Source organism: Haemorhous mexicanus, chromosome 7 (genome assembly GCF_027477595.1).
Source record: "Haemorhous mexicanus isolate bHaeMex1 chromosome 7, bHaeMex1.pri, whole genome shotgun sequence".
NCBI lineage: Eukaryota > Metazoa > Chordata > Aves > Passeriformes > Fringillidae > Haemorhous > Haemorhous mexicanus.
The window spans coordinates 34430743-34450727 of NC_082347.1; the positions used below are offsets into that span (position 1 = coordinate 34430743).

General features: G+C 37.8%; 1 protein-coding gene across 1 annotated transcript in view; it reads right to left on the bottom strand.

Annotated features, from left to right (window-relative positions):
* Nucleotides 1-19985, bottom strand: part of NRAP (nebulin related anchoring protein) — a 47990-nt gene that overhangs the window by 24053 nt on the left and 3952 nt on the right. The window contains exons 5-20 of the mRNA XM_059851985.1: nt 19562-19666; nt 18799-18906; nt 17876-17980; nt 17231-17338; nt 16151-16255; nt 13253-13357; nt 11399-11515; nt 9927-10031; nt 8897-9004; nt 8089-8193; nt 5722-5820; nt 5162-5266; nt 3849-3956; nt 2916-3017; nt 2201-2398; nt 1875-1979 (exon numbers count right to left, since the gene is read on the bottom strand). Coding sequence (XP_059707968.1) covers nt 1875-1979; nt 2201-2398; nt 2916-3017; nt 3849-3956; nt 5162-5266; nt 5722-5820; nt 8089-8193; nt 8897-9004; nt 9927-10031; nt 11399-11515; nt 13253-13357; nt 16151-16255; nt 17231-17338; nt 17876-17980; nt 18799-18906; nt 19562-19666 — 1788 coding nt within the window. The remainder of the gene's footprint in view (nt 1-1874; nt 1980-2200; nt 2399-2915; nt 3018-3848; nt 3957-5161; nt 5267-5721; nt 5821-8088; nt 8194-8896; nt 9005-9926; nt 10032-11398; nt 11516-13252; nt 13358-16150; nt 16256-17230; nt 17339-17875; nt 17981-18798; nt 18907-19561; nt 19667-19985) is intronic.

Genomic DNA, 19985 nt, shown 5'->3' on the forward strand with positions numbered 1-19985 from the left:
CTCATTTCCTTACAAGAGGCTTCTCAGGCACATGCATGGGTGGTTCAAACCACTGAACATATGTTACTGAGATATTTTTAAATTATTAAGATGATAATTAAATTAGAGCAAGCAGTTTCAGAGTCCTGAAAGTAACTTGAATTCAAAATCTTCCCCATCCTCTCAAAATCTTCCTCTTTCCAAAGTAGAGCTAGGCATAGACATTGCAGTCAAGCCTTTCTGGGATGAACAGCTATGAGAGGCCTCCACTAGGCTCAAGTCTCAGATATGGGAAAAAATACTGGTTTTTATTCATCTTCTGGTGCCAGTACTTATATAAAATCTATTTGAATGGACAAAAGTGCATAGAGACTAATATTTTTAGCTTGGTCCATAAGACTGTCCATAGTTTCCTTCAATTTTACATTTTGTTTTACGTCTGAAACACACTGAAGTGAATGGAAAACTTTGACTTCATAAGGCTTTAGAACAGTCCTGGTTTAAATTAATGTCTTTGCCTCAACCTTTTGCACCACTCATTTGAGAGCAAGCTAAGCATCCTTTCTCTCCTTGAGATGGTACAAGGAAATGCAGGACTCTGTTTCAAGACCACAGTGTGACAAGGGAGACCAAGCAAACTCTTCTTGTATCCCCTCACTGAATTCTCATTCTACCAGTTCAGTCATGAAGTGGGGCATTCCACCCAGAAAGGGTGTAAATGCAGTTTTTTTTCATTATCTGGCATTTCAGGAGAGAAATTCTTCTGTTTGAACTGATGGGTGAACAGATCAGTTTACACTGTGTCTCTGCTAGGGGAACACAAAATAGAAGTTAAAAAAGCATGCAGCACTTCAAAGAGGTGCTCATCGCTTTATTTCAGAAACCTGGAAGGGAGGGCGGCAGATTAAAAACAGCATGTTTTGTCACCTTGCATGGAACACAATGTAGTGACATCCTGCAAAGAAATGACAAAACACCAGGCTTTGTATGGCAGTAGAGATCTCTAAAACAATATCCACCACTCTCCAGGTCAGGTGACTGGCAGCTGTCTCATGGCCTTGCACAGCGCTGGGATGAGAAGGCAGATCATTATGGATTAAATATTTGTGGAAGTGATTATTACTACAGCACACCCCAGAAGCAGATGTCAGTAGCAAGACACCAGATCTGAAGTTGCTGCTCTTCTTTTGTTTCTAAGATGTATTTTTTTCCCCTTAGAGGAGTAGTGAGAGGATGTCAGAGACCCAAGGTGTCAGAGTCTGATCGCCAGGCTTCTTCTCCTCCTTCCAGAACTAAGTGGGATTTTATCCTTCTTGTCAAACTTCCCCTATTTTATTCCTCTTTCTGTTCTCTAGTTTTCCTATCACTAGTGAGGCTGCTTAACCATAGCTAAGAAGCTGAGGAAGTTTACTTCCATAAGGTTAATGGCAGGGCAGAGCCATGAGTTAATAAAGCAAAAGCAATGAAAAGCAGGAAAAGCTGAAGCTGCCAGTGAAGTCCCAGCCCCTGCTTGCCAAGGAGCAAGGAAATTTTCAACTATGGCTAACAAATATCTAATTTTTCAATACTGCTCCTTAAAGCCTTTTTTTACTTCATGCAGCACATGAAACTCAAAGGAAATTCAATGCTGATCTGCAACATGGACAGAAGAATGAAAAGAGGAAGCACAAATACAGGGGTGTCTATCTCACCAATTATTTTTATAATTATATAAAGGGAAAAGGTAATTTTAATCTCTAAACCAGGATCTTTTAAAGTACAGAATTACTAAATTTTCTCCATCAGTTTTTCCAATTCTCAGATATTCCTTGTTACCTATTCCACATAATGTAATGGAATAAGTGTGCATGAACCTTTGAACAAACAACAGACAGAAGCCTGAGAACTTTGCTTACCTCACTGACTAAATCTCCTGCCTTTTTGGCTTGTTGGATATTAAGACTTCCTTCTGTAATACATCCAGCTCCTTTCATCCATGTCAGATCTGCCCTATATTGGAGCTGCAGAGGAAAATTACATTTATTGGCACAGAGAACACGAGACTAATGTTTGCAAGTGAACATGTGCACCCATTCCAGTTTCAAAGCCATTGCAAAGACATTTTTAAAACCCATAATACAATCAGACAGCGTTCATATGAAACAAGAATTACCATCAAATGGGAAAAGTTATAGTGTCTTGTGCTGTTTCTAACAGTTAGGCTGGGAGAGCATCATCTTACATCGCTCTGGAGATCATAGGCCTTCTTTGCCCACTTGGTCCTCATATCTTCTGGAAGCACAGTGTACTCATGGAGTCTCGTTCTGTAATCCAAGTCACTGGCCAGTGCCTGAGCCTTCTTGGCGTGCCTCAGGTTTATCATATCCATGGGCAGATGGAAATGGGCCTTGCTCTCCTCAAAACCTTTTTTGTAGGCAATCTAAACATAGGAGTGAAAATAGATTGTCTGTGTCAGATATTACAAAGCTGTCTCAAGTCACCCCTCTTGTTTGGTCCTTCTGCAGATTACACAAAAAAAAAAAAAATCAAACACGTGTAGAAATCAGGCCCTAGAAGGGACAAAACAGATGCCAGAGTAAATTTTCTAAATTCTAGAGACATTTTCTCTATTATAGTAAATCTTAATTTTAAACAGAGCCTTACAGACTTGAAAGTTCTGTGTAGAAGTGTTTATATTGAGGTTTTAATATGATGATATTTCATTCATATTAAGGTTTGAACTGGACGTTATTTTCCTGCCCCAAAATAAGGGCACCATTGCCCAAAATCTGCTGCTGTGAAATCATTGCAGATTAACAGATGGTGAAGGAAACTAATTTTGTTAAATGCTTCCAAGAATTTCTTACAGTGACAGCAGTAACAGTGGTAGATCACACAGTGTCGCTGAAAGTTTAGTAATTATGAAAAATACCTCTTGAGTAATAAAAATAATTTACCTCACTACTCATCTTGGCCACCTTCAGAGAGTGCAAAAGTCTTGAATCCTTGGTTTCAGTTGCTTTTCCTTTTGTTTTTTCATATTCTTCTTTATATTTAATCTGTAAAAAAAAACATTGTAAATCTACGACTATTTCCAATTACTCATGAAATAAGCAATACATTTTTAACTGGTGATTTGGATGGTCAAAATTTAGGAGAGCTTAGTCTGATTCTCTCATTGTCACTTCAAATTTCCCAGATTTTCTCAGAAATTCCAAAGATGCAAGATCAGTCTCATGTATGAGATCTTAAAACTCATTCTTTAAGGCTCAGCCCTCTGAGGTGAACATGCTTATAAACTTTAATTCTTCTGATTAGCTAAATTATATGGCAGAGGCAAAATTGAGAAATCAATCCAAACAAGGAATTCAAGACTTGATTTTCTTAATGAGGTGGGATTTTAGACTCCCCACCACTGCTGAACACTTTCCAGCTGCAGAAAAAGTATCTCCCTTTTCTGCCTCTGTACAGGTTAAAAATCTTGATATAAGTTGTTCAGAAAGTTTTTGTTTGGCATTTTTTTTATATACATGTGTTTATGTTAAGGAAGCAGACTAAAGAAATATGCATTCCCTTTGTAGTAGATGATAATACTATTTTTGAGGCTATAAACAATTCAAACCACTGAATTTCACTATGGGTTTATTATGTAAATTCTGCTTCACTCTGAATCTTCTCACTAATCTTCATGATTTAAAAAAATTAATTTCTGGAGAGTGAAATTTCCCAGCAGAATCTGAGAAAGTTTCCAACTGCTCATTATCCATTGGGAAAGATGGACAGCCAAACGCAGGATTTAAAAATCCAGATGAAGTGAGCTATGCTTTATTTCCCTGTGCTACAGCTATTTATATAAAAGAATAATTCCCAGGTTACTAAATGTAACATACATCACTGGCAAGATCCCTTGAAGCTTTGGCAGCAAGCAAAGGCAGAGAATCCAGTTTCATTTCAAAGCCCCGGCCCTTACTCTTCTCCCAGCCTTCTTTGTACTTAACCTGAGAAAGGAAAGACAGCAACATGTCACTAACACAAACACAGGGTTTTCAAACAAACTTGGAAATGACTCAGAGAAAAACAGAAGCATAAATATGCTCAGTCCACAAACTGGGGCCTTCTTAAGTCGCAGTTCATTGTCATTTTGAGCAAATTAATTGTCTAGGATTGAGTTGAAATTTTATTCCTGCAGTTCACAGCCACTTGATGTCCCAGAACATCCAGCAAAAATTCTCAATTTCAGACAGATATGGAGGAGGGAGGGTTTTTCAAAATTGCTTCTGGTTATGTCTACCTATGAAAATAGTATAGATCTATAGGAGCTGATCCATAGGCAGAACAGCTCGTGCTGAGACCCAGACAACACTCCACTCATTTCAGGATTTCTCTTTCCCATCCCAAACTGTAACCAGTCAAGTCCCACACACTGAATCTGAAGGTGCAGTTCTTTACATGAGAGAGCATTCAAAAGGAACCCAGCTGGTGTGCCCTGAGACCACACAGGGTGAAGCAGAGCTCAGAGCAGCATCCCTCATGGTCACAAGGTCTTCAGAAGCACACTCATGAGCCACACTCTCTCACAAACACCAGTGAAATGCACGAAAATCACATCCTTAACTTCTGAAAGTTGGTGGAATTTTTTTAAGTAATGGTTTCTAAGCTTTTTTTCAAGATTCCATTTGAAATTCCATTAAATCAAGATCAAGTATGCCTTCATCCATACTCTGCATGCACCTAATGAAGGTAGAAGGTTTTCAGGAAGCCTTTCAGCTGCTGGATTTGGCTTTTTGCATGTTTATATTTATCCTGCTCTTAATCAAGCCCAGCAGTGGGCTTGATCCAAGTTGGCTGAAGTCACTGTTTCTTTCCATTGACTTCAGTGGACTTTGAATTACTAGAGCAGTGCAAATGTTGGTTCTTCATACAAATTTCACCTCAGAAGCAGTTTATTTTGTGGAGTGAATACTGATTTACTGATTTAAAGAAATTCAGATCATCAGAAAATATCTTGGAAAAAAAGTCTAGAGGTTTCACTGCCCTTGAAATTGGATCTCTGTCTATTCTGGGCCCTGTATTTCATGTTGTTTAGTACAAAGCCAAATGATAAATGCTAAATGCTTCCAGAAAGTGTGTCATCATCTTTATATTAATTTCAGTCTATTAACAGCATCATGAATGGCAGTTATTTCCCCAGGGTTTGACTCACCTCACTGTATAACTCAGCATTGGCTTTGGCTTTCACTAACAGTGGTACATCCTGAGGTAGAGTGTAATTTGATTTTGTCTTCTCATACTGGGCTCGGTAGCTCACCTGTGTATGTAGAAAAGAATGATTGCTGTCAAATTTCAGGTTATTGGTGCCATAAATTACAAATACACTCACAGGGGTTTGTAATACAAGTATGAAGGCAATAAGGCTAACTTTTACTTAAGCAGTAGGCAGTAGAAATTTATTCTATAAATAAAATAGTCACTGATTATCTTTAAGTACAAAAGATATAATTTAAAACTTTGCCTTAATAAATACATAGAAAATAATTTTTTCAAAAAGCACATTGATACAAATCTTAAAAGTGGAGACAAATCTACTGGTGTGCTTGCTACATTTTGTAAAGTGATTTTATTCAATATGTATACTTGGTTTGGCTATGCATCTGCTGATACATGTTTTCTTCTTGAATAAAACACATAAGGCTACAAATGCTATGAAATTACATTATCTCATCATTCTAATAAACAACAGGGGCTAATGATGGGATAACTTACATCACTGAGCTGCTGTGCATTTATTTTGGCTTGTGCAATCTGTGGAGTGCTGGCCACAGAGCTGTACTTCAGCTTGTCTATGCTTTGCCTGTAGTTTACCTAATTTAAAATAAAATTTAAAAAAGATTTAGTAAAGGAAGAAACAGTCAGACTGAAAAATGAGAGATTGAATAGATGAAGTTTTGCTAACTAATACTCAGGATAAAACATTACTTAAACCACAATAAATAGAGCTGAGGGAAAATAGCAGGATCTCTTGGATGAGACCTGAGTTAGTTTCCCTGTCTGAGGTCACAGTATTTATCCCACTCTGAAAATTACTTCACTTAAAATCCCTTCCTGTCAAATCCACAAATTCTTACAAAGATGCAGAACCAGCTGCAAATCGTTGCTATAAAACTCATTTTTTTAACCATCATTTAGTCCATTTTTATCTTTATCAGACAAGAATTATTGTAACTGTCTATGAAGAGCTCTGTCCAGTGTACCACTGGGTAGAGCAAATGAATTCTCTTATACTTGGTCTTTACTGAGTTTTAATGGAATAAATTAATCACAGAATTTCCCTGTGTGGTCAGAGTTTTGTGTGGATGTTGAGAAAAGAAAAATACATACTTATAGTACAAAAAAAGTCATTTTAATGTCAGCCAACAAGTGAACTGGAGCCCATTAAATTACTAACACATTAATATGGTAGCAACAACAATAACTTATAAAATAAATATTTTAAATCCCCAAATTATGCATGATTAAAAAAAAATCATATGATGCTTCCTTTCAAACCTATTGCTGCAAAAGAACTCATTGCTATACTACAGAACACAATTATTATTCTCTGTAGGCCCTCATTAATATTCAGTGTAGTTAATCACCACTTTGCAAACATTGCAAATCACATTGTTTAAAACTAGTTTCTTAAGAACACTTCTTTCCAGTAAAGTGGAGCATATTTCTGGAGACTTTGAGTTACTGAAACTATTTCAATGCAAACCTTCTTATCTCCTGTATCCTCACATAAACTTCCTCATTCTGCCAGAATGATAAAAGCTAGGAAAAAAGGCCTGAATTATCTCACAGGTCCAAAGTGATTAAGGTACTTAAAACAGTGCATTTGCTTCCTCAGAGACAGGGAGAATTTTAATTCCACAGAAAGGGATCATTTCTTTTTAACTGAAACTGTGCATTTATTGCTACTTGTGATTGCTTAGTGTATGAGAGAGGTGTATTCCTAAAAGAGTTCAGAGTAAGCATGTTGGTTATTTGGGAGTGCACAAGTCCTGGGACTAATTCAAAATCCTACATCAGGACTGGTGCAACTGAGTCTCTGTGGCCAGTGGAATGATGTGTTTCAAACCCTGATGTTGACTGTCAATTGTAGAGCCACTAGAATTGCTGGAATGTTTTTTACATTTTGGACATGAATTTATGCTTACCTTGAACTCTCTAAGAACACAGCTCTCTCACACAACAAGCAATCAAACACTGACTTTTACTGTTTTCAGCTTTTACAAAGGCAAAGCTGAAATTACTGCTGTAGAGGCAAGAGTTCATCTTAGAGTTGAAGTATACCCAATACTTCCTCACAAGCATCAGGGCTCCCAATTCTAGCTCTTCATGCTACCCTCCATGTCTTGGAAGAGGTGTTTAGGCCCAGACAAATCTCACATAATGTTAATGACCTCTCTAAGGCATACTGCTCCTGGTTTTTTGCAATTCCAGTGTAAAGACAGGGTGTACATGCCTTAGGAAGTCAGAAATGCCCTGCAGAGCTGCTGCTCTCCTCTGCTGATTTTCTAAGCAATGCCTGGTGTCTGTGCTCCTGACTGGGGCACAGGGTGAGATGCCAGTGGTACAGGAGATCAGTCAAGCTTTTAATGCTTGTGAGAAGTGAAGGCATCATACTTTCCCTTCCCACAGTCAGGGGCCACAGGCTGGAGGAAGGTCCTGTGACCAGCCCATTCCCCTCCAAAGGGGAGCACCAATCCCAGGGAATTCACAAAGGATTCACAGAGGCTGATCTAGTCTCCCTGTGCTTTCAGTGCTTGATGCTGCTGCTGAAGCTGCCCCAGGGGGGTGAGACTTTTGCAGCACAGAGCTGGGATAGGGCAGAAGTGCTGATTTCACATCACTCTACAATCTCTGCTGAACTGACTCCAACAACAGGACAGGGCAGCACTTTCCACTGCTCTGAGACCTCTTGGCACTGCACTTTTTTTGCTCTAACTTTATTAGCAGTGGCTGTTGGCTCCTGTCATTAAATCATCATTTGACACATGCAATCTATCACAGTCTCTCCTACAGAGAGATGATGAGCTATGCAAGCCACAGGGGGAAAAGAAACAAAAAAAAAACCATAAAATTATTTACATCTTTCAAAGGGACCAACTTTCTTGTTGTCTGGTATGAAGGAGTGAGAGTAGCTGGGTAATTGTAGTCAACACCATCATGTTTGTAATCAGATTTATAGGCTATCTGAAACACAAGGAGAACAAAAAAAAAAAATCATTCTTTTTTTTTCAGCTGTCATTTGTTTGAATAATTATCAGTCAAGAGGAAAGGAGAAACAATAATATTAATATTAAATGCAAGAAACAAAGTAAGTTCAATGTCATGAGTGACAAAGAAAATGAAATTATTTGCATAGTTTAGCCACTAATTGATTCTTTTTCAGCTTCTCAATTAATCCAATGCCAACAGTGGGAGCATTAACTTAACTTCCACCTATGACACATCTCTTTTATCTTTCTGCTTAGTTCTCAAGCTTCTTACAGATTTGTAAATAATGTACTTGAAGGAATGGTATGTAATGAAATAGCTTCTTGACTAACCCAGTAAATTAAATTGGAATCCAGAAATCTTCATTAAAGACTGTTTTTTCCAGCAAAGGTCTGACCCTGGGGGTGGTGGCAAACAACCTTCAGCATCCTACTGATGTCAAAGAAAACTGAAGGATCACAGTATGTTGCCAGATCACTGAAATTTCTTATTTTAACTTCTTCCACACAGTGAGCCATAAAACAGTACAAAAGGGTTTCCAGAATTTCCCCTCTTCTCAACATATCAATCCATCAGATCCCCAGTGCTGTATGATTTAAAGTTTTCTATCAACTTAATTCTGGAAAAACTGAAAGACAAGGAGGCCACAAGCACACAAGTGTGATTAAAAGGGACTCACATTGCTTGCCAAGCTGCCAACTTTCATGGCATGGAGCATCCTCTTGTCCATGCCAATACCCACATAGTGACCTTTCATCTCATTCTGGTAGGTTTCTTTGTATTTAAGCTGTACCAAAAAAAGAGATAAAAATACTCTGAGAAAATATATTCAGCTTTTCTACTGAAGAGTTTCCATATTTTACAGTAGGGAGAAAAATTGTTACAGCTCTGGTCTACTAGTGCTGCTCCAACACAGGAACTCATTAGTCCACAGCAGCCTTGGTATTTTAAAAAATACCAAGGCTGGTATTTTAAAAAGGTAAAACCCTCAGTGAGTTTCTTTTACCACCAGATATCATTTACCTGCTCTTCATACCATCTAAATGCCACATAAAGAAGATACATCTGTGTTTCATCAGAAACAAATACTAGAATAAAAGTCCCAGTGAGACAATATTTGTACATTAAGAACTGAACAAATTTGGGTTGTTTTGGTGCATCTTTCAGCAATCCCAGAGTGGGGGATTTGACCAGCAAAATTGATAATTCAGCCACCTCAACTCTGTGGAAAAATATTTACTCCTCTGGGATTTAAGAGAATGGTAAGAGGCAGTATGAAATAAAATTATATTTCATGAGGAACAAGAGGTTTAACTATTAACACTGATTATTTTCACACAGTTCCTCTCTGGCATGAACTCTGGTGAAGCATCTTCTGCCTGCCTGTCCAGTCAGGAGATAGGCATGCACAATGAAATAAGTAATAATTATGACAGACCAGAGTAACAACTCTGCTACTTCTCTAGACCAGCAGTACCTGGTAAGTGACTTTCTTCCAAACACCATAATAGTTCTTTTCATAATCCTAAATAAAATGAGCCCCAGCTATACTTCAGGACACACTAGGATAAGTGTTGTACAAAAACAGACTAAAATGAATTATAATCACATTTCCAGCACACATTTATATGAAACACACACTCACAGATGACCTGAGATTCCAGCAGCTACCAGGCAAGCAAGCCACACACCAGGTACTGAAAACTTACATCACTGGTGAATTTTGAGATCTTGCTCATATTCTTGAATTGTGGAGTGTCACAGTAGTTCATGCTGTAGCCTTTGTTGTTTCCAAGATCCTTCTTGTACTCCACCTTAGTGACAAAAATGCACAATGGGAAGCTATGGTAAAACCTTAATCTCCTCTATCAAGTTCCTTCACACACTTTTTATTAGGCAGACCCACTGCTCAGAGATTTTGACACATGGTGTTCATCAGATGGCATATGATGAAAATTAATATGAAGAGAATATTCATATACTCAGTTCTCATTTTATAGGCAAAACAAATGTAATTTCATCCTCTGCAAACTATACAAGACAGTGACAGGAGGGAAACTATTAAAAAAAACCCAATGATATACAAAGAAATTCTAAGGTGAGCATGCAGCAAATGAACATGTACAAATGTGCCATGTACCAAATTCCAGCAAGACCTCAGCAAGAGCTTTTGTACTCTTACAGTCATTCCTGTTTAAGGAACTGAGCCTGTAACAGCTGCAGTGAAAGACTGAGAGATGAGAAGAACTCAGCTTGCTTAGCTGTGGAAATCAAAGGCAGAGAGAAGAAAATGATGTATTTGTAAACCCCTCAGAAAAGTAACCATGCAGGGAGAAGAACTTTTTAAACTAAAGGGCAACACTAGCACAAAACACAGTGGTAATAAAGTGGACAGGAATAAATGTAGGCTAGGAATTGGAATAGGAGGATTATACAGTGCTGTGTTGAAGCAGCAGGAACCAGGAATCATTGGCCCAGGAGGCCCCTTCCAGCCCTACTTCCAGGGGTTTTTCATTATTGAAGGTTTTATACTTTGACATCTCAAGAGTATAAGTTTTTAAAGTGCCATGGGGAAGTTCTAGAAACTCACATTTATTAATAGTTTTATAGCTGATATGACACTATAAATAAATTAATAATTCAGAATCTACTGAGAATTCTCTTGCAATCTTCCCTTATCATGCAGAAAAAGAATCAATTATCAGTGACTCACAGTCTTTCACAGGATGGAAGAAAACAGAAATCTGCATAACCAGAATGGTTTAAATTTTATCTCTGTTCTTATTTTTTTATTATTAGAATACCCTCTGAGACACTCTATGGCATACAGCAAATTCATCCTAAAGCTTTATATCTTAATATCATATTAAAAGCACAATTCAGGTTTGGGGTGGGTTTTTTTCAGATTTCAATTGTTCACATGGTCAGAACTAGAATCACTCTCCTGGGGTTAATTTCCCAAACTTTCATAGAGATGATTGGAAGGGCCAGAAGGCTGCACCTAAAGACCTGTTCTTGAGCTTTTCTCTCCAGTAGCTGTGCTACACACAGAGTATTTTTGTTATGTACAATGCAGTAAGAACAACAGCTTTTTTTTTAAACTTGCAGTCCTTACTCATCAAACACAGATGTTTGTATGAGCTGCTCCCAAACTTGTTAAGAGATCTATTCAAGCCCTTACCTCACTGACAAGCTTGTTAACACTTTGGGCTTGTTTAAGGACCAAGTTGTCTTCAGCTGTTAGGGAGTGAAAGTGAGCTGCACCTTTCATCTTGGAAAGATCTTTCTTGTATTTTATCTGAAAAGAAGTAGGGAGAATTATAAAATAGATGTGCACCTTTTCATCCTTACTATTTAGACTGGCTTCGTGAGTCAGGATAATATCTTCCCTGTGCTTGCTTTGATAAGTAAATGGAACTTGCCAAGCTAAAACACTGTATTTATTACCTTGAATAACCCAACTATAACCCCAGAGCCCTTCACAGTCCCTCTCATTTTACTAGATAGCATTTTTTATAAATTTTTGACACAGACTGATCAGCAGTGGTTGTTGTTCATAGCTTGAACAGATTTCTAGCAGATTCTTGGCTGGAGCTTGTGAGCTCTTCTACTAATGAAGTTAATCCTCAGCACTTAATTTTAGTCAGAGGATTACAGATAGTCATCAAGCAGACTGCAAACTTTTCCTTTTGTAGAAATCAGCTTTTTAAAAAAGCTGTATCCTTTTGTACTTTTAGTGTGTTTAAGGGAATTATATTTCTCTACAAAATCAAGATTGAAATAAGGGATTTCTAAATTAAATTTAGACATCAGGTTTTTGACATAAATTGGACTTGGATGGGTGAAAAGAGGTAGTACTTGGCCTTTTATAAATTATTTTACATTAACTGAAATGCAAAGTGGCTTGAGGTTTTTTTATTTTCCAAGTCTGCACATATTTCATCAGGCTTTAAAACTATAAGGAAAGTTGGTAAGTACTGTAATGTGCAAATGTTACTTCCATGAAGCAATCCTCCTCTTCCCTCTATATATTAAAAATTAATAAGGAAACAACTGACCATTAGCATTTGCAAAACTTATGAAACTGTGATCTTTATCTGGGAGGGTTAAATATTTCACATTTAAACAGGGGATCCCTGAGTTTGTCATCAAACTGGGGTTGGTCACAGAGGATTTGAGGTGTTTAATGTTCTCTCAGTGATAAGCTCAGGTTACAGAACATGACTGATCCTTCCACTGCAGTTTACTGCTCGTGTCTAGTCCACACTAACACAAGCTGCAAGGCTCCACCATCTGTTATCTCCCCAGAAGACAGACTGAGCTCATCAGCCCAGGCAGCCCCATCGGGGACAGGCATCCACACACCAAAGTTGTCACTCACAGGAGCCCTTCAGAGCAGCCACAGGGCACTGACCACAGAGTGACCCATTGTTTTGTCCCTGCCAGAAATGGTCTCCCCAAATAGGGCTGAGGCCCTCTAATGCATGGGCTGGATGCAGGAATCACACACCTCATCTCTATGCCAATTCTTTAGTTTACCACCCAAAACCAAAAACCACATCCCAGAAATAAGCTCACTTTTGTGAAGTGACAGTGTCACACTCTCTGCTTCTTTTCCTCCATATGACTTGCTTTGTGCTGGAGGCATGATACATCAAAATATCAAAACCAGTACAGTTCATTCATCCTCCATTTATTCACTACTGGGAATACCACAGTAGTCCACAGGATGATTAAGGCAGTTGAAGGTTTCATTAATAATACAGGTGCAGATTTGCCAGGAGGGTTAACCTAACAGTAGGGATCCCCATTAGTTGCTACATCCATCTCCTCCCTTGTGCAAGTTGGAGCTGTGCCCCCTTCTATTAATGGATATTATTAATCCCCTGAGCCATCCAGTTCCCAGCAATGCAGCAAAATGTCACTTTTGTTTGCTTCTCAAGCGCAGTTTTAGCATCCTCCTCCCAGGCACTGCTCTGACAAACTGCTGGTTTTAATTGTTTATGAATTGTATTGATTCAGGTTTCATACTTACATCACTTGCCAATTCATTTGCTTTCTTGGCATTTTGATAAGCTGGAGTGATCATAGCAGGAAAGCTTCCTTTCCCTCTGCGTTCCTCAAACTCTTCCATATATCCCTGAAGAAAATTCAGACTGTTTACTCATCACACGTGAGCAGGTGGGCCATGGGTTATTTTACAAAGCCCCACAGTCCTTGTTAGTAGGAAGGTTCATGGCTTCAATGATTTTTTTTTTAAATGAAAAAATGACCAAAATATAAGAATAAATTGGCCTGTTAAATTACCTATGCCTCTGAAGCTGCCTGTGCTGCATTCCAAGAGAAATTTAGGTAACTATTAGCTGTGGTAAAGATGGCATTCAAGTGTACAAGGACATACACAATTCTGCTCTCACCTCATTTCCCACAGAGATGATATCTGCTTGCCTCTCTGTTTGTCAATGCATGTTTTTCCTGGAATTTTATAAAAATAGCTAACGGCTTGGTTAGCCAGGCTAACTTAAACTTTACACTTTAAACTTTAATGGCTTAAAGTTAACAAGTTTAACATAGGATCAGCCTTCCTTTGTGGTGTTACAGGAGCTGTTTGATCTTTCCATGGTCATTTATCCCATCACAATTGACCAAAAATTATAGTTCACTAGTGCAGTGATGTATTTTGAAGAGGGATTATTAAATGAAGCAGAGATACCTAGATAACAAAATGCCAAACTCCTTAGTGAACAAAATCACAAAATTCCATTTGTCTGATTAAAAAACCCCAATTGTTCTGGAAGTAGCACCCTTAAATTCATCTATAGATAAGTTTATGTGTAAATATCTGACAATTTGAAAGCCATTTAGATAGTTTAACAGCAAAATACTGGAGATTTTTTCTAATGTAATGGACAATAATAATCTCAAAGCCTTCTATAACAAGATCTGGGGAGAATATGGAGTACAAACAAGAATACAAACAAGTGAGATAAAGTGTAATGTGTCTTCTCTGCAATATTTTTGTAAATCTTTTGTAGAAAAGAGGCAAATAGAATGTGCCATGAATAGAATGCATGTCAAGGATGCCATGGAGAGCACAGATAGGAATGGCTACAGATATCTGGGATATCTCTTTTGTGTGTTCTCAGTGCAAGACCATTCATTGTCGGTCATTTTGGGCACCATCAAAGTCATATTTTAAAATAGGTCACACCACAAATTTGTGGACATTATGATGCACATTGGTGAACAACAGCTACAATGGCATTGAATTATTCTATAAACAGGCACAGAAAAGAAAAAATCTTAAAAATATTGAAAAATCAGCTGAGCTAGCTTCTTAAAATACCATTAATGAGTTTGAATTCTCCAGACCAACCTGTCTTTTTCTTCTAACTTTCTTAAATACATTTTAATATAATTTCTAATATTGTGCATATATTTAAAGTTTCAGAAAACTATTTTAGCCTATCTTAAGGTTTTTAAACATGAACAAAACAGATGTTCAGCACAGGAATTTTACAGTAAGATTTCTTAAACTGTCTCATGTTATATATATAAATATGCATTTACATATATGTATATCTATATATATCTGTCTGATGCACACTCAATTCATTGTTAATGATCTCAACAGTTAGAAATCTAATCTCTTTACCCATGTTAAGTCAGAATTTACTCAGAAAGATCCATTAATTTCAGTGACTCTGTGTCATTTGACTAATAATATCAGTGTCCAATCTATAAAGATTAAAACTCAAATCGAATTTGAAGTCCATGACTGAAGTTTCAAAGACACTTTCAAAGAAAGAAAACTTAAATTAATTCTAAAACAGAAGCATTCTAATGCTTGGAAATGTAATTAGTGCTTTTTCAAATTCATTTTATTTGTTTATTCCTATTAAAACTTGTAGCAGTTCAAAAGAGAGAAGTAATTGAAGGCTTCACTGCTACAATCCTAAACCCATATTCTTCAAGGACGGTTTGCTTTCCACAGAATACTAAATGTAGATTTCAACAGAAGAAGTGAAGAAATGTAAAACACCAAAGGTTTCAGGAAAATACAGCCCCTGTTCCTTCATTTCTCCAAAGTATATGGACCTACTGAGGAGCAGGACAAAAACCCCTGAGATTAACCATTTAGTTTTCTTTATACAACACCACTATTCAATTCCTTTCAAATTCCATTTAGCTGCATTCAGTTCTATATAGCTGTGCTATTCCCCTAACCTAATTGGAATTTGGGTGCATTTTGGACAACCACAAAGCCAATTATATTCCCTTAAAAATGAAACATAAGCAAAACGAATGCCACAGACCAAAACAGAACTAAAGCCTATCTGGTTCCACAAATACAGAACTACAGCTTGTCAGGTTTATAATTCCCCTTTTGTAGAGGAGGTGAAATCTTAGAGATTGTGTATCTAAGAGATTCAGTGCTGTTCACACATATTTAGAGCTACAAAACTCCTAAGGTTTCTGAAAATACCCACAGGGAAAAGGCACCTAACTATCTGCCAGCTTTCTACCATTTCACAGCCCTTTAGCTTTTCTCCTGACTGAGTTTCCTTATTCATGGAGTGGGAAAATTTCCTTGAGTAAACACATTTGAGTGTGATTCAGAACACCCCACAACAGAAATGCAGAGTGTGTAGGTGCACACAGATAAATTTGCCAAGGTCAGTCTCGAGCAATGGCCCTACCATAAGGGTCATGCAGTGACAGTGCAGCCACCTTGCAGTCACATCTTCAGGTGCCAGTGACAGATACATTACACTTCAGGAGCACAGTGCTGTTTGCACACCATCCTGTTCCTTGAGACTTTGTTTTCTCAGGCAGGGAAATAAAGTGAAAATGGGTGTCCCCAGCTTCTGAAGCCTTGAGCAATCAGCTGTGGCAATGATCTACACCAGCATGGCTGGTGGATGTTGCATACCTGTCCATATTGATCTGCATTTTCTCTTGCAAAAGCAACATCTGTTCCTGCTGTATGGCTGGCTTTTCCCTTGATCTCTTTTTCATATCTTTGATGATACTTCACCTAACAGGAGAAAAAGGAAATGAATAATCCGGGTGAGTTTAGTCTGGTTCACAGATGCTGCACAATAAATAACAACCAATGGCATGCACATGTTGTCAGTAAAGGATTGTCAAAATTCCCATTGCCACCAACCTGCACAAAGTCAAATATGCCACTTGAAGATTTGAAAACAGAACTAGTGGTGTACTTAATAATGCACTAGGAGCACAGGACTTGCCATTTCAACCCAGACCATTGGGTCAAAGTGTTCAGCACAACCTGCTTGACAGTGGCTAATCCCTGATGCACCAGCAGTTAAAAAAAATACAGCTGATTGTAATGCAAACTCATGCTTACCACAGAGCACTTTTTTACCAGAGGTTCACCTGAACACCATCGATAAATGGGTTTGTTTCTGAAAGATGCTTTATCCCCAGTGGTAAAGGGAATTTTAGGCAATCAACCTCCAAGTTTAGACCAAGATTTGCACTACGTTTGCTGAAGTCAAAACAATGCCTGTAACCTGATGCTGCCCTTTAATCACCACTTGTGTTTGCTGACAAAAGTGAAGGGTTTTCCACAGATCAAAGGCAAATAAAAACATCTAATTGTTTTAGAGTCAGGCGCTTTTACCTTCAAAATTACGGATCTCTTATTTACCTCAATGACTCTTAACAATGTTTTAAATTCACTTCCTTTGAGTTATATCTTCTTCCATATGATACCTTCTCCAACAAAAAGAGCGTTTCTTTCAGTTTCCAATAACAAAGCACAATTTACTGTACATTTTGAAGGAACACTGATGTCCTTTTATGGTGCTTATTAAAGAGTTCAGGGGTGTTGTGGTTTTGTCATGTTTGGAAAGGAAAAGAAAGCCAGTAAAGATCAGTATGTCATGCTCATGGAATTTCTGCCAGTAAATGTTTTAATTCAGAATTTGTATTCTGAATTCGGAATATTTTCTTTCCCAAAAGAGACTTTTCTTTGGACACTTACATCACTGGCTAATTCATTTGCTCTCTTGGCTATTTGATAAGCTGGAGTGATCATAGCAGGAAAGCTGCCTTTTCCCTTCCGTTCTTCAAAGTCTTCTGTGTATTTCAACTGTAAAAAAATCAAGACAGTTCAGGAGCAATTAGAGCAAACGTGTCTTGATTGCACACCTAATCAATCCTTAAAGTTGCAAAGTCAGGTGCTCCATGGCTGTCATCTGCCAAAAGGAAGGTGAATCTTTGCAATTTGGTCTTTAACTACACAATCACACACCTTCTGCATGGCCCCTTTGTCTTGTTCAGGGTGTAGGATGAAAAGAGTTGTTTAAAGAAAATACTTACGGTGTCTGCAAGATCCTGCTCTATTTACATTGCAGTCAGGCAGGTTCTTTCCTTACTCTGCATGGCAGCCATTTCCTGGATATGGAACAGACTGGCTCCCCAGCTCCTGTTCTGACAGCCTAAAATGGCCTCAAATTGAATATGGTCTTTTCAAATGAAAGTATTATATGCTTAATAGTAATACAAATCTGCCTTTAATATATTAATTTTTTCCTTTTCTTTGTGTTCATATTTTCAAGTAATTTATAAATACCCTAGGAACCACTTGCAGAGCCAAAACCAGATCAATCTATTTTGTTTTACTTACATCACTTGCAAGATGTGCTCCAGCCTTTGCATGAAGTATATCTGGAGTGTCTACAACAGAAGTGAACTTGGAAACTCTCTCTTCATGCCCACGCTTATATTCCACCTGAAGAGGAAAATAAATTTCCATGTTACACCCAATAAGCAGCAAAAGTACATTTCCTATCAGAAGACTTCAAGAGAAAATGAGCAACAGCAGTCATGACACTCTCCACTCTCCACAGTCAAGCTATCCACTTATTTAAGGTATAATTTCCTTAAAGTGAATACCAAACACAGACAGAAATGGACCCAGATATTTAAATTTTCACTTGATTTATGTGAGCCATACATTTGTTTAAAATACCATGAGAATAGTCATTGATGTCCCAAGATCACACTGCAATGACATTGTAGATAGTATCTGCACAAAACAATACAATACTTTAAAACCATTTTTATGGGATTTATTTTTACTTATCTTTTTCATGTGAATTTCTCTTAAATAAACAAGCAATTTTCTGTGCATAAATTAAAGTAGTTTGTATGTGAATTAATTTGAATCTTACAGCTATTTAATTTCAAATAATTAAGTGAAAAATGTCAAATGTAAACAATTTGATGAATACAGCCATCATGGGAAAGCAAAGGTAATGAATTTTATTAACATTTCAGTGAGAGTCACAATCTTTTTCAGGTTGTGAGAAAGTATGCAAAAGTTTCTACATTTTCCAGGAAATATCTACATTGTCACTTATTCTATATGATTGTCTTCCCAGGCCAAGTACTTTATTACCTTGTTTTCTGCATCATGTTGACATTTTCTCACTTTGTAACAGTATAACAAATATTCACAGTGCAATCTAACATCTCAAGTGAATGGCCTGAACCCAGGATTCTCCAAATTCAGAAATATAAATTATAATTTCAAACCCTATGACTTACATTGCTGCTTAGCTGGCTGGCTCTCTTAGCAACCTGGTAACCTGGAGTGATCATAGCAGGGAAGCTGCCTTTGCCTCTTCGTGACTCAAATTCTTCTGTATATTGAAACTAGAAGATTAATTTTTTTATTAGAGAAGAATCCACTGTAGTTTAATGTGATTCTTCTTTTCATGCCTGCTTCCTAAAGGTATATAACACTTTATTCAAAAGAAAACAAATTAGGAACTTCTACATTCTAAGTTCGTTAGTTACAGCTATTTCCCACATACAACACAAAACATTTCTTATTTGTATCAATTATCCACTGTTAATTGCCTATGCTGATTAGGTCACTAACCCATTGTATGGACAGAGTCATAATTCAGAAGTGATTTTCATCAGTCATGGAAATTCAGTCAGTGAAAAGTCTGGTCTGTGGAAAATATGACACATTTTCCATAGTGAGTCTTGCTCTAGTGAGAGAAAGCACTGCCTCCTAGAGCAGTTTGCCCAGCAGCTGGAGTGCTTCTGAGCTACATAAATATATAAATGTGTGATGGCAACAGAACTCTTACGTGAATTTAATCCCTTACATGGCTAAGTATTGTTATTGACAGAAATACACGTTGGTCTCTCCTTTGGCAACATCTTAACAGACAGACCCTCCAGATATCCTTCCTGCAAAGCCTGGCAGAGACTTCTTATTAGAGACTGACTTTGATGCATTTGTAAGTCTTCAGAATATGATAGACCATGAAAAAAAGCCAAACATCAGTCCACTTACATCAGTCAGAGCCTTCTGTGCCTGTGTTATCTTGACCATCTCAGGATCTGGGATTGTTCCTGGGTACCACGATTTTCCTTCCTCATAGGCAGCATAGTAAGCATTCTACAAAACAGGAACTAAATAAGTACCTATCTTCACCCTGGCTTTAGCACTCAAACAGCTGATCTGACAGAAAAAAAGAAAAAAAAAAAGGAAGCACACAGTGCTGTGGAAGTGAAATTGTGCAGCACAAGGCCCACATTCCACATCCCTTCAGAGTGCCAAGGCAGAACTTGTACAGCAAGAACTGACATCAAGATGACAGGATCCAGGATCCTGAAGTGAAACTCAAATAAAACCCCCTGGGAATCAGATCTCCTGCTGTGAAGCTCCAGTGCCAGTAGAGAGAAGACACATAGACTGTGGCTGTACCTGCAGCAGC